Raw genomic sequence first — 13,123 nt, 5'->3', positions numbered from 1 at the left:
TTGTTATATGTCTTTCTAGATAAGGAATAATTTTCCATTTTTCTTGAGTATTTTCGTTCCACCGGCCATACATTACTCCATTCTAGTTCCGTTGTGCACAGTTCGCATATCAAATTGAATTGTCTAACTTTATTATAACCTATAAAATTTGACAGTTAGAATTATATTTTTGTTATGAAATAGTTTTCCATTTAAAAAATGGTTGTTGGTGCTTTTCCAGCTGCAAAGTTAGGAGCGTTATTGTTGAAACAAATAAGCAAACCTATAGCAAATGTTGTTAAAAATCAAGCAAAGTCTTCACCAGTATTTAGGAAGTATGTTTGCATGCCTCCAGCACAATGTAAGTGAAAGAATATTACAGTATTAATTATATTAATATAGGACAGAAACTATTACTTTTTGAAATATTTTGAGTGAACGCAGTAAGTTGAAAGTTTTAATCATTCTGGCAACTATCCAGTATTACAAACATTGATTAGGAATGACTGTCTGGCATTTATTACCTAAAATTTTTCTTCAAGAAGGTGTCATCAACTAATTTTATACAAGCTAAATATTATAATAATAATAAATCGTCTTTATTAGTCTGAAATGTGTACACAACAAAATTTTCAATATACAGACATCATGCAACAGGAGTGGTGATATTTAACATATATGTTATTCTTCGACCTCTCCATTTCCAGCCATTTATCTATGCAAAAGAACTGTATACAGTCTCAACTATAAGTTCTCAAATAATTACAAAAACTCTTAAAAGATAAAGTTAATTACTTATTTGCTTATTAAACAAAATTGGTCTGTAATTAAATTTAAATGAATTCATACCACTCAATTTAGGGTCCTCAAGGAGAGCGTTATAATCTTTGGCAGTTAAATACGTGAAACTTCTTTGAAAAAGCACATATTTATGCTAATAGATTTTTATGTCTCACATGTACATTATGTATGATATCACAAAAAACTAGTTTTTCTCACAAATAAACAGGTGTCGAATGTTTTAACACTTTCTTAAAAGGACACATAAAATGAATGAAAAATAAATCTACAGGACGTTTTATACATATTGCACATGATTTTTTGATGCCATGACGAGACAAGAATAGTAAATAACATTACAGTAGGTAAAAATAGACAAGATTCACAAAGCTTTTTTCTCATCTTAAAATTGAGAATAAACCTGTTCACAAGAGTTTCATACTACCATAGCTTTTCTTCAAAATTGTCTTTAAATGTTCTTTAAACCTCAAGTCCACATCTAGAATTAGTCCTAAGTTCTTAGCAAATGATTTTATTACCAATGTCTCACTGCCCACCTCCAATTTTAAATTTTGTTGCAAATTTTCTCTACGTCTCTATAATAGCAAAACTTCAGTCCTATGTTTAGTGGAATATTCAAGAATACTTGACAGATCTCTATTTAGATGTGTAGCTGCTGGAAGTGGATCTGCAAGATCATAGTAGTGTAGAACTTGAAAATCATCAGCATACGATTGAATGTGACAATGCGAAACACTGTCACATATATCAGATATATATATATATATATATATATATATATATATATATATATATATATATATATATATATATATATATATATATATATAAGAGGAACAAAAGTGGGCCAATCATTGAACCCTGCAGCACACCAGATACTATTTTGCCAGCCTCAGATGAACTCTGATAAGTGTGAACTCTATGCCTTATTCCTTTTAAATAAGATTAAAAGAATTCACAAGATATTTCTGTATAAGTATATAAATAGTTTTATTTTTCTTTCCTATTCTGCATGACCTACCTTTAAATACATTTTGAAAGTATCTTTCTACTATACCAAATTTCAGAATTATTGTAGCACTATGTCAATATATTATTTTATATATCTACCTTCTCAGTATATTTTTCTAGTCAGGAGATAATACATATTTTCAGCTGAATTGAATCACATGATGTATCTCATGTTTTCCTGTTGAACAAAATTTATGAATATATCGATGGTTTTAGCATAGCATCTTGGAAACCATATTCAATAATTTTTAGAACTAAATTATACCAAAATTTAACTCAAAATAATGCATAGTTATAATAGTTGAAAATTCAGGTATATAGTACACTATTAAAATCCTATGAAACAATTGCTACAATAACAATTAATTATGGAGATGTAGCAAATACCAACAATAAAAAGAACAGTGAATAGAAGAAAAGAAATTCCTTAATGGATAATCCTCTGACAATAAAACAACCAGAGAGGTTATTTAATAAATAGAATTCTAAAATTTTTTGCTTGGATTGAATAGATTCAACCATTAAACTAGTTTATCCAAATTTTTTTTTATTTTTTTGCAGTTTATAATTGGTGTGAGGTGAAAGCTAAAATGTGGATTTTGAACTTAGGAAAACCTGTAAATATACCAGTACTTAATGAAGCTATGGCAATAGAATTAGGTGCTAATTTATTAGGAGAAGGAATTATTTTTTTAATTGCTGCAGGAATGGTTGTATTTGAGTATAATAGGTAAGTTTACTTCTCAATATTAGAATATTCTTCATTCACAATATCTTAGTGTATCCTCAGATTCAATTTTGAAAAGGACACAGTTCTTTTATAATAACACTAACGTAACATACAAAAAGTTAATTACAAATTTTATTACAATAACAATGTTCAACAATGCCTAATTTATAAAAACAATTTATTTTTCCATTTTGTTCCATAATAAAGATTTATGCCATATAAATTGCAGCATAGTGCATCAATTTCCTACAAACCATTACCAGTATAAATATAAGCATTTTGTTATGTTATTGAGCAAATCCACTAATCTTTTGAAGGCACATTAGAATTTATATTAGATCTATTCTGTTATATTGATTACTGAATTGACTCCATTACAACTGTTTCCACTGAAATATTCATTATTTTATGTTAACATACAGACAAAATACCAGTACTTGAAAAGATCTTTATAAGTATGTGTATATTTTTGTTATTTTTCTTTCTTCTTCTGTTTAAATACATCTTGACAGTATATTTCTACTATATTAAGTTTCAGAATTATTGTTGCACTGTGTCAATATATTTTTTTATATATTTACCTTTTCAGTATATTTTTCCAGCCAGGAAATAATACATATTTTTAGCTGAATGGAATTGTATGATGTATCTCATGTTTTCGTCTAAACAAAAACAAAGTTCATGAACATATAGATGGTTTTAGCATGGTTTTTTTATCTCAGAAACCATATTCAATAGTTATTAGAACTAAATTTGGGCCAAAATTGAATTCAAAATTATGCATAGCTATAATAGCTGAAAATTCGTATATTTTTTTTGTTCTTAACTCTCCAATGGATTATTTATAAATATAATTTTCTCTCTTTATTTCCGTTATATCAATATCATAGTGTATCAATTTTGAAAAGGACATCATTCTTTTATAATCCTGCTATCATACATAAAATTAATTATAAATTTTATTACAATAACGATGTTTCACAATCCCTAATAATTAATAAAAATAATTTATTTTTGCATTTGGTTCCATACCAAAGTTTTGTGCCATATGAATTGGAACATAGTGCATCAATTTTTTACAAACCATTACCATTATAAATATATGCATTTTGGTATATTATTGGACAAATCCACTAATTTCTTTAAGACACAGAATTTATAATATATCTATTAGTGAATTGACTCCTTTACAACTGTTTCCACTAAAATATTCATCATTTTATGTAAACGTGAGGTGTTTCTTAATATATTTGTAATTTTTATATCAATTTAATATTGTGTTAACTAACAACAAGTTGTAAAGTTTGTACACAGTGTAAATTTGAGATAAAGGCAATCAAATATCTAAAGAAAAATATTCTTTTAGGTCTTTTTAGTAAATCTTACAGATGACAGCAGTAGAGTATAGCTTTCAATAAATACTGCTGTTGCACTTGTTAAAAAAGACTTCAAATATGCAAGTGGCTTGAGCTTTGAAATACTTGAAATAAACAGAAAAAACTCAGAATAGTTTCTAGAAGAACATATTTCTTCAAACATGAACAGCAGCTTATGTCTTTAGAAGAGAAGTCGGTCTCTATAAAATAAGCTACTTTATAATAAATCAGGCCTTAAAGTTTCTTCTAAGGATAAAGGATGAAAACTTCAAAAGGAACTCTTCTTCATCTGATCCAATTGAAGGACACTTCTAACAACTTTTGTCGAATATATAACTGGAGTGATCATTTACACAGCAGTATAATTATGATCTAAATGTACCTTCAGACAAATTTTATGAGGTTTTAAATAAAATAATTTCAAGTACACACCACACATCCTTTACTTTTTACAGAATACAAATGAAAAAAGCCATTATCTTCACTAAATAAAGGCTTGTCATACAAATTAAAACCTGTAAATCCAATGTGCTGTTTGTATATGTAAGCAATAATACTCACAAAATAAATACTACCTTGAGATGCTCAATTTGTAATAAACTAGTATTGGAAACAGTTGAACATATAGTTTTAGTGTGTTCAATGTATACGAATATAAGAAACTATTATATTCTATAACTTCGGGGTCATTCAGATGACTTGGATTAATTACTTACCTCAAGAGACAGAACACAATTGAAGAAACTGTACACATTTATAAACGAGGTGATGAAAATCAGATCGTTCATAATCAAAGAATAATGAAGTAAAAAAAAACAAATGGCATGTATGTATATGTATATATGTGTATGAGTGTATGTGTATATATATTTTTATGTTTTTAAAGCGTCTTGATTTTAGGTCTCTTCTTTCAATAATTTATATCTATCTTCAAAAAATTAAAATAGAAACTAATTTTATAACAAAAGAGACCTAAACAAATCAAGACTATTTAAAAACATAAACATATAAAAGTTCTAAGAAGTATATATACTAATGATAGTTTGTAGTTTATTTTGGTACACTTTACTTTTACTAAGTATTCCCATAAAAAGAAATCAAGAGGAATCAAATAAGGTGACCTATGCGGCCATTCTATTGTTCCTCTTCGACCTGTCTACCAATTTGGAATGACGTTGTTCAAGTTAATGTGCATTAAGACAACATAGAATGGAGGCACACCATTTTGCTGCAGCAATAAATCATTTCTGCTTGGAAACAACTGGTTCGGGGAGCAAGAAGTTTTTGAGAAATTCTAAATATCGAGAACCTATTAGTTTCTTCAAAAAAGTATGGTCTATCAATCCTAATATCTATTATTCCCGCCAAAACAATAATTTTCTCTGGTATTGAGTGAGGTAGTCTTGGATCCAGTGTAGATTTTCTATAGCGTACAGATAAGTTTGATGATTGACATGACTGTTTAATAGAAATATAGCTACATTAGGGAACAGAACCTTTTTTTGTTCCATTATAATTTCTTATATTAAAAAAAAGCCTTTAATAAAATACCTAGAGAGTAAAAATAGAAAATACTGGTCGAAAGAGGAGTTAATGTAAAAATTATAAAGATAAATCAAAATATTTAAGAAAACAATGAGAATGCAGTCATAAGAAATAACAAAATATCAAGAGCATTCACTATAAACATAGGATTAAGACAAGTGATTGGGGAAGAAGAAATCAAGATAAATATAAGAACCAATAATAGACGAAAACAGAACACAAGATGCACATATAAATGACAGTATTCATTAAAAAAAAAGTAATATCCAGAGACTCCAAACTAAGAATATTCAAAACAATATATAGACCATTCGGATGTGAATCTTGGGTATTGGCAGAACAAAAAAAAAAGACCTGAATATACAACGTTAATTAGATTCTATGGAGAAAATACAACTAAAATGGTGGGGGCACTTACAACGGATGAATGAAGAACGCCCCATTAAAAGAATAGAAAATGAAAATTGGGTAAAACTGAAAGATATCTCAACCAAGAAAATCGTGGGATAAAGTTATAACAAGAAATAAACTGGACAGAAGCAGATAGCTCATAATAGAAATGAATGGATGGAATTTGCGCAAACAAAACCATCAACACCCCACCACCACTAATTTATTTCTCAAAATCATCTTCCAGGAGTTCTTCTACTAAACTCACTTTGTAGGGATACCACTTTTCCTTCTTTAGATTTCTAAGTCCATGCCATAATTTATTGCTACTTTTCATGAATTGGTATGGGGATTATTTTGAAAGGCTAACAGACCACCAAGTTGTTTGTTTTCAGATATTGGTTTTCTACTACCCTTAGGGAGGTCTTCGTGATCCTTGTCTCAAAATTTTTCTCAATTTTGCTAACAGTTGATTGTGAAATCAACACTTCTTTCAGCGTACGTGTTTTATCTCCACAACCAATCATTATTAGAATTTCAATTATTTGCATTTCAGTCAGCTTTATACTGACAGATACAAAGACTTTATCACAATATTACTATTAATCACTTGATCACCTAACCAGAAGTCAATTAAGTTTGAATGTTCAAAGATTGGGTTATGCAACTAAAATCAAAATTAAATTAAAATTACCATGAAAGTAAACTTGGTGGTAATTTTATGGTTTAAGCGGTGAATTTAAAATAATTGTAAATTACTGGTAAACGAATAGAAATTCCCTGTATGGATCCTTTTTTTCATACAAATGTGGAAAGCCCTTGACACTATTTATCAGAGATCCATCTTCTAAAGGACATTGCTTTTTCCCAAAGGGCAAGGATATTATAAATAAAATGATACCGCCAATAAAGACTGACGTAACGTATTATATGCTCATAACCTCACAAACTTAAAGAATTAAATTAAGTTAAAAGTTGGCGAATTCTTAGTTTAATTCTAATTTCAATTCACTTTTAATTTTCTGCATAAACTACAAGTAGCATTTTTGTGTCTTGCAACTAGTAATTTAATGGTAATTTTTAATTTTTACTGCATATACCAAGGTTAATAATTTAATTAACACTTCGAACCAATAATTAATACATTTTATTAAGAAATCTGTTGAAATTTCAATAATACTAATTGTGACAATAAGCAAATCAATTACATATTGATACGGCTAAATAAGTAATTAAAATACCTTTCAAGTAATGGATGACATTTATTTAAAAATAAAAATCGACGGGTCTCAGGATTTTTCCTTAAAATTGCCGATTCATGAAGTAACAAATCTATTCCTCTCTTTTGCACCATACTCTATAATAAATACACTTTTAATTATTTCAGATCATCAAGAAAAGAAGCTGCTAAAGAAGAAGCAAAAGCTAAAGAAATGTATGATTTGAAAAATACTATCACAGAACTATTTATGCAAACAGAAGAACAAGGAGCACAGTTAAGAGAATTAACTAGGAAATTAGGAGATTTAGGTAGTTTTTAAGTTTCCTAGGATATTTATTTTTAAATCGAAGTCAAAACACAATATTATTCGTTTCTCTCATAAATTCAAAGATGAGAAAAACCTTCTGTCTCGGTTATAACATGCATCCAGTGTAAAGTGTAAATGTGAGTTGTGGTGTGGGATGCAATCAATTTCGTTGATATATTACAGAAAAGTATTTAAAAAGCAATAAAACATCTAATGATTTGTTATTATCAATTGCTATCTTTTGCTGCCCATAATTATTTTACCTAATGTTCAATCAAGACCTGTCTCTTTAAAAAGCTATTGCCACTTCTTCAAACTGTAATTTGGTTCTTAGCACTAATAGTCAATGAACTACTTTTTAGCAGCTTTTTGAGTCTTTCGTCTCCATCTTTCCGTTGGGAGACAATCCGACCTCAAGCTTATTTAACTCACTACGGAACAGGATCTGACTAGGTTTGTCAACCTTTGGTTGAATCCAACCGGGTTTCTGCTACTAGATTGTAGATTATTTTGGAGAGTAGTCTTGCCTTTACAGTCATTCTGCAACTATACCTGAAAATATTTTGTAAAGATTCTACATCTTATTATTCTGCTTCCTCCGCTTATTATTCGAATAAAACTATTTTTGGGGGATTTTGTGTCTCACTTTCCTAGATGTTAGTACTACTTCTTCAAGGTACTTAATTCTTCTAGCGAAATAGGCAGGATATTTGCAAGTGAATTGCACGCAGAATCTGCAGCTGTCGTCTTCTGCCATGCTCATTGTCTCAAGGTGACATTAGACAGGGCACTGACATGTCAGGAGACCTACCATTAGTTTCATGTCATCACGAGAAGTTCTTCCGACTTCTTAGTTGAAATAGTTAGGAATCTTTTGTATTTTTTTGGGGTTTGAAGTGTGTCTTCAAACCTTTATTAGAGCACAAATTCTTGGTATTGAGGTTATGCATGTGTTTTCGATGAGTTCCATGGTTACCTTCGAGGGATTGTAGTTTATAGTTAATTGTGGACGGCCAAGGGTCCGTTGAATATATAGACCCGTCGTGCTACCTTTGAGGATATTCATATGAACAGATACAACAACATACACAATTACCAAGTTTTCAGACACCAAGGTTAACTAACTAGCCCAGTATAATCTTTTATTTTTATTTCAGAGAAGACATTACATAAAAGGATTATTCATGATACTCCTAAACCGCCTCCAGATGTACCACAAAAAAGTGGCACCGTCATTTCACATTCTCTTAGGAATGATTTTGAACCTTCACTAACGTCTTCGATTAACAATTATGCAATGAAGCCAAATGAAATTGAAAATCAACGATCTTCTGGAAAGCAATTTTTTCGACATCAAAATCCTAGCATTATATTAAGAGCAGTAAATGACGTTGAGAATCAGTTTTGGAATCATCCGTTTATAGAGGAACAAGAAGATAGTTTTCTAATTTTAAGTCTATACTATGTACAAAGTTTGTTACGATTGTAGCTTAAAACTGTAAATATTGAAAATTAACAATAAGTCAAAAAGCGAATATAATAACTCGAATATTTCAAGTTTTTTTTATTTCATGCAAACTTTGAAATTGTCTTAAAAGTTATAGTCCAAGGATTATATTATATATATGTTTATGACATGTCCATATCAGTTCCAAGTTGTTTTTATTAAAACAAAAGCGCATTTGAATCAACATTTTCCAGGCTTTCTTGACGAGGTTTAAGCGCAAAATAAATGGGATTTTTTTGCATAGAATATATCTGGTTCCACCACTACATCCCTGAAACGAAAATATTCAAGGCAGTGGATTGCAAAAAGCGAAGAACCTGCTCCAATGGATGCAAAGACAGTTCCATTGGCAGGAAAAGTGAGGGCAACTGTTTTTGGAATGTTTATAGACTCTCTTCAAAAAAGATAAACAATAACCAGAGAGTATTACGCATCTTTTATTTATAAGGTAAAGGGAGAAATTGCAAAACAGCGAAATTTGAAGAATAAAATAGTGCTTTTCCATCAAGACAACATACCTTCCTCACACTTCGGTTATCGCCTTGGCTGAAATTTCGAATTAGTCGACTACCCACCGTATTAACCAAATCTGGCACCTAACGACTTTGTCTGATTTCCTAGACTTAAAGTTTTACTTGCAGGTGAGGGAAAGACGGCAACTATTATTTGGAAGGATTAAAAATGCTGGTGCATCATTGGAAAAAGTGTACATACCTTCCAGACAACCCTCATATCAATTCAGGGGGATTATGTTATTTGTATATATATATACTTTGTATATATATATGCTTTTCAGATAAAAGTATCCACCTTTAATAACTTTTGTAATACTGGTATTTAGAAAAAATCCAAAAACACGTCAATTTATGTTGGAAGGGGCAAGCATTATGGCTTATTTAAACTTACTGGAAAAGCCACCCCCTCACCCCTAGCAGCATCCCCTTTATTTTTTTAAATTACTTGTCATATTTTTTATGCAAAATTTGGATACTCCTCTTTGAGCTGATTTCAAAAATGTATAGGTAATACTTGTAGGTTAAAGTGGTTAGTTTATGAGATAAACAATTTTTCTTTTAAGAGCACAAATTTTACTTATTATTTACTTTCACCTTATTTGCCTGTACTAAAATGGGTTGTACAACAGTTCAAACTCTTTAATCTTTTTAACTGTGCTATTTATTATGAAGTTACAATAAGTGTTCAAAATGAGTACCATTCACTTCCATACAATGGTATAATCTATTTTGAAATGCCTCTCTGACATTGCTTAATACGGCTGGATTTAATTGTCGACATTCATTTTCTATCCTCTCTCGTAAATCATCCAGAGATTCTGGTTGGGTAGCATAAACTTTTGTTTTTAAATACCCCCATAAAAAGAAGTCTAGGGGTGTTAAATCCGGTGACCTAGGTGGCCACTCCATCATCTGCCCCCTTCTACCTATCCAACGAGCGGGGAATGTTTCGTTTAAAAATTGTCGGACAGGTATAGCATAGTGTGGGGGAGATCCGTCTTGTTGAAATACCAGTAAATCTTCGGAAAGGTTATCATCATTTTCTATTATTATTGTAATACGTGGGTCAACCCCTTCCCTGAGTAACTCAAGATATGATTCACCATTTAAATTTCCGTTGATGAAGAAAGGTCCGACAATGTGGTCACCTAGGATACCACACTAAACGTTTAACTTTTGGGGATGTTGTGTATGGAATTCACGCATAATATATGGATCAATATCCACCAATATCTACAATTATGCCTACTTACTAAGCCATTTAATGACCATGAGCATTCATCAGAAAGGCAAATATTGTTTAACAATTGTGGATTGTTATTGTTAATTTGCGTCATTGAGTCGCAAAACTCTAGACGACGATCAAAATCATCTTCATTCAACTCGTGCACCAACTTAACTTTGTATGGGTGGTACTTGAATTTATGTAGAACTCGGAAAACTGTAGAAGATGAAACACCGATCGCTCTACTTATTGTTGACAACGATTGGGGTTGTTGAGCCTCTAAGCTGACTTGCCCTAAAATTGCCACTTGGATTGCTTCGTTATTTACGAGTCCCTCTCGCTTATGCACTTTATAGCAAACAGACTCTGTTGTGGTAAATTTCTCCATCAGTTGAATTACATACTTATGAGTTGCATGTCTTCCGTCATGTAATTCGTTAAATATTCTAGCAGCAGCTCTTGCACAATTATTATTTTGGTAGTAAAAACCTACAATTTCAATTCTTTCTTGCAAAGAGTAAACCATTTCAGAGAAACAAAATAAATAATGTATCAAATTACACTATCAATAGTGACTACAAATTCTAGTTGACAATGTCAAACTTTAATAAAAAGTAGAGTTTTTTGTTGTTTGGATTTTTTAAGTAGAATAAATAGCACAGTTAAAAAGATTAAAGAGTTTGAACTGTTGTACAACCCATTCTAGTACAGGCAAATAAGGTGAAAGTAAATAATAAGTAAAATTTGTGCTCTTAAAAGAAAAATTGTTTATCTCATAAACTAACCACTTTAAGCTACAAGTATTATACATTTTTGAAATCAGCTCAAAGAGGACTATCCAAATTTTACATAAAAAATATGACAAGTAATTTAAAAAAATAAAGGGGATGCTGCTAGGGGTGAGGGGGTGACTTTTCCAGTAATATATATATATATATATATATATATATATATATATATATATATATATATATATATACACGACTCTACAAACAAAGTTTCGTTTTATTTCATGAGTTTTTGATTAATTGTGCTCAAAAACGAAATAAAATGTTTTTGTTTATAAAGTTTGCTTCTGTAATAGTGAAAATACGAACCAATTTTGATTTTTCTCATAAATTTCAACTGATTTTTTCAATAAATTCAAAAATACCGCGTGATCAGAGTAACGCTTGGTTTTCAAAGTGCGAGTTAGCTCGTACGAGTTACGTCGTACAGAAGTGCACTCTTATTGTAGTTTTCACGTGAGTTCTCTGGGATCCAAGTAACATTCGTCTCCTAACACAATCGAAATGACGTCGATCCATCTGCTGCTACGAGGTATAGAAATTGTAGCAGATATATTAATCGATGAAGTTCATAATTACGGAAGGAAAAAAGAACGACGCCAGAGAAAAACTTGGACTCGGCAATGAATCTTAAGACATAACCAAAAACATGAAGTGGAAGATCCAGTTAAAGTACGTGGTTAATCAAACAAATCACTCGTAATAAAAAAGGCTTTATTGCCTGTTAATAAGAACTGGTTAAGTCAAGGCACACGTTGTGCGCACGAGTTCTCCCACACATATAAGAGATCATGCGCTCTCCGCACAACGATAAACATGCGCACAAATATAAATGTGGTATTCTGAACACTCACATTAGTCTTAGATTCGATAAGATTTATATTTCAATTCCAAATCTCTAGTTAAATATAAATACTTCAAAATTCGTAAAACATATTTAAAATGTGTTTTATCATAACAGTTTTGAAATCTACTCAAATAATCAACATAAAACTTACATCAGGCCGAGCTTATATATAATAAAGTCCCAATTAAATAATAATAATACTCTTTGATATTACCAGATATTACCAAGAACTTCAATCTTAAATTATTCAGATAGTAATGTTTTAATTTTTTTTAAATAGTTTCTATCTTTGCCACAGATCAATATATCATCAACATAAGTTAAAAAATAAATGTTATTATTTCTATAATCAAGTACATAAAAACAAGAGTCAACATTACTTCTTTCAAAACCAATACTTACTAAGAATTCATCAAGGCACACATACCAAGCTCTTGAACCCTCTTCTAAGCCTTATAAACCTTATTTGAGCCATCCTCATAACCTTTTGGTTGTTTGACATATACTTCAGAGTTAACCATACTGTTTAGAATGTTCTTTCTACATCCATTTGTTCAATAGGCCCATTTGACAAGATTTTTAGAGTTTGCATTGTGGCTACAGGTGAATAAACATCCACAATTTCGTCAGTTAAAAGCCTCTTACCACTAATCTAGGTTTATAAGTATTATCAGACTTTTTTGAATAATTTACATTTTATATCTAAAACTTCATTATTATCTAAATTTTCGACTAATTTCTAAGTCTCATTTTTATTTAAAGAATCAATTTCTTCATTCATGGTCTTTTTCCAAAATTAATTTTATTCTGATTCTAACGCCTTCTCAAATGTATGATGTACCTTTGTGCTACAAAAATTTACAAAGAGACTGCATATACA

General features: G+C 30.3%; 1 protein-coding gene across 1 annotated transcript; it reads left to right on the top strand.

Moving 5' to 3' along the window:
* Positions 1-198: 198 nt before the first annotated feature.
* LOC130444257 (putative OPA3-like protein CG13603) lies at positions 199-8,915 on the top strand. The gene is made up of 4 exons (XM_056779320.1): positions 199-340; positions 2,353-2,521; positions 7,220-7,362; positions 8,519-8,915. Exons 1-4 carry the CDS (start codon positions 199-201, stop codon positions 8,848-8,850), a joined length of 786 nt encoding a protein of 261 aa, XP_056635298.1. The 3' UTR covers positions 8,851-8,915.
* The last annotated feature ends 4,208 nt before the right edge of the window (positions 8,916-13,123 follow it).

Source organism: Diorhabda sublineata, chromosome 5, assembly GCF_026230105.1.
Source record: "Diorhabda sublineata isolate icDioSubl1.1 chromosome 5, icDioSubl1.1, whole genome shotgun sequence".
NCBI lineage: Eukaryota > Metazoa > Arthropoda > Insecta > Coleoptera > Chrysomelidae > Diorhabda > Diorhabda sublineata.
This window is presented reverse-complemented; position numbering and strand designations above follow the sequence as displayed.

Excerpts from the sequence above, each read along its gene's own strand:
- LOC130444257 (XM_056779320.1), top strand. The coding sequence starts at position 199 with ATGGTTGTTGGTGCTTTTCCAGCTGCAAAGTTAGGAGCGTTATTGTTG. Across the intron at positions 341-2,352 it reads TTGCATGCCTCCAGCACAAT|TTTATAATTGGTGTGAGGTG; the intron begins GTAAGTGAAAGA and ends ATTTTTTTGCAG. Across the intron at positions 2,522-7,219 it reads GTTGTATTTGAGTATAATAG|ATCATCAAGAAAAGAAGCTG; the intron begins GTAAGTTTACTT and ends TAATTATTTCAG.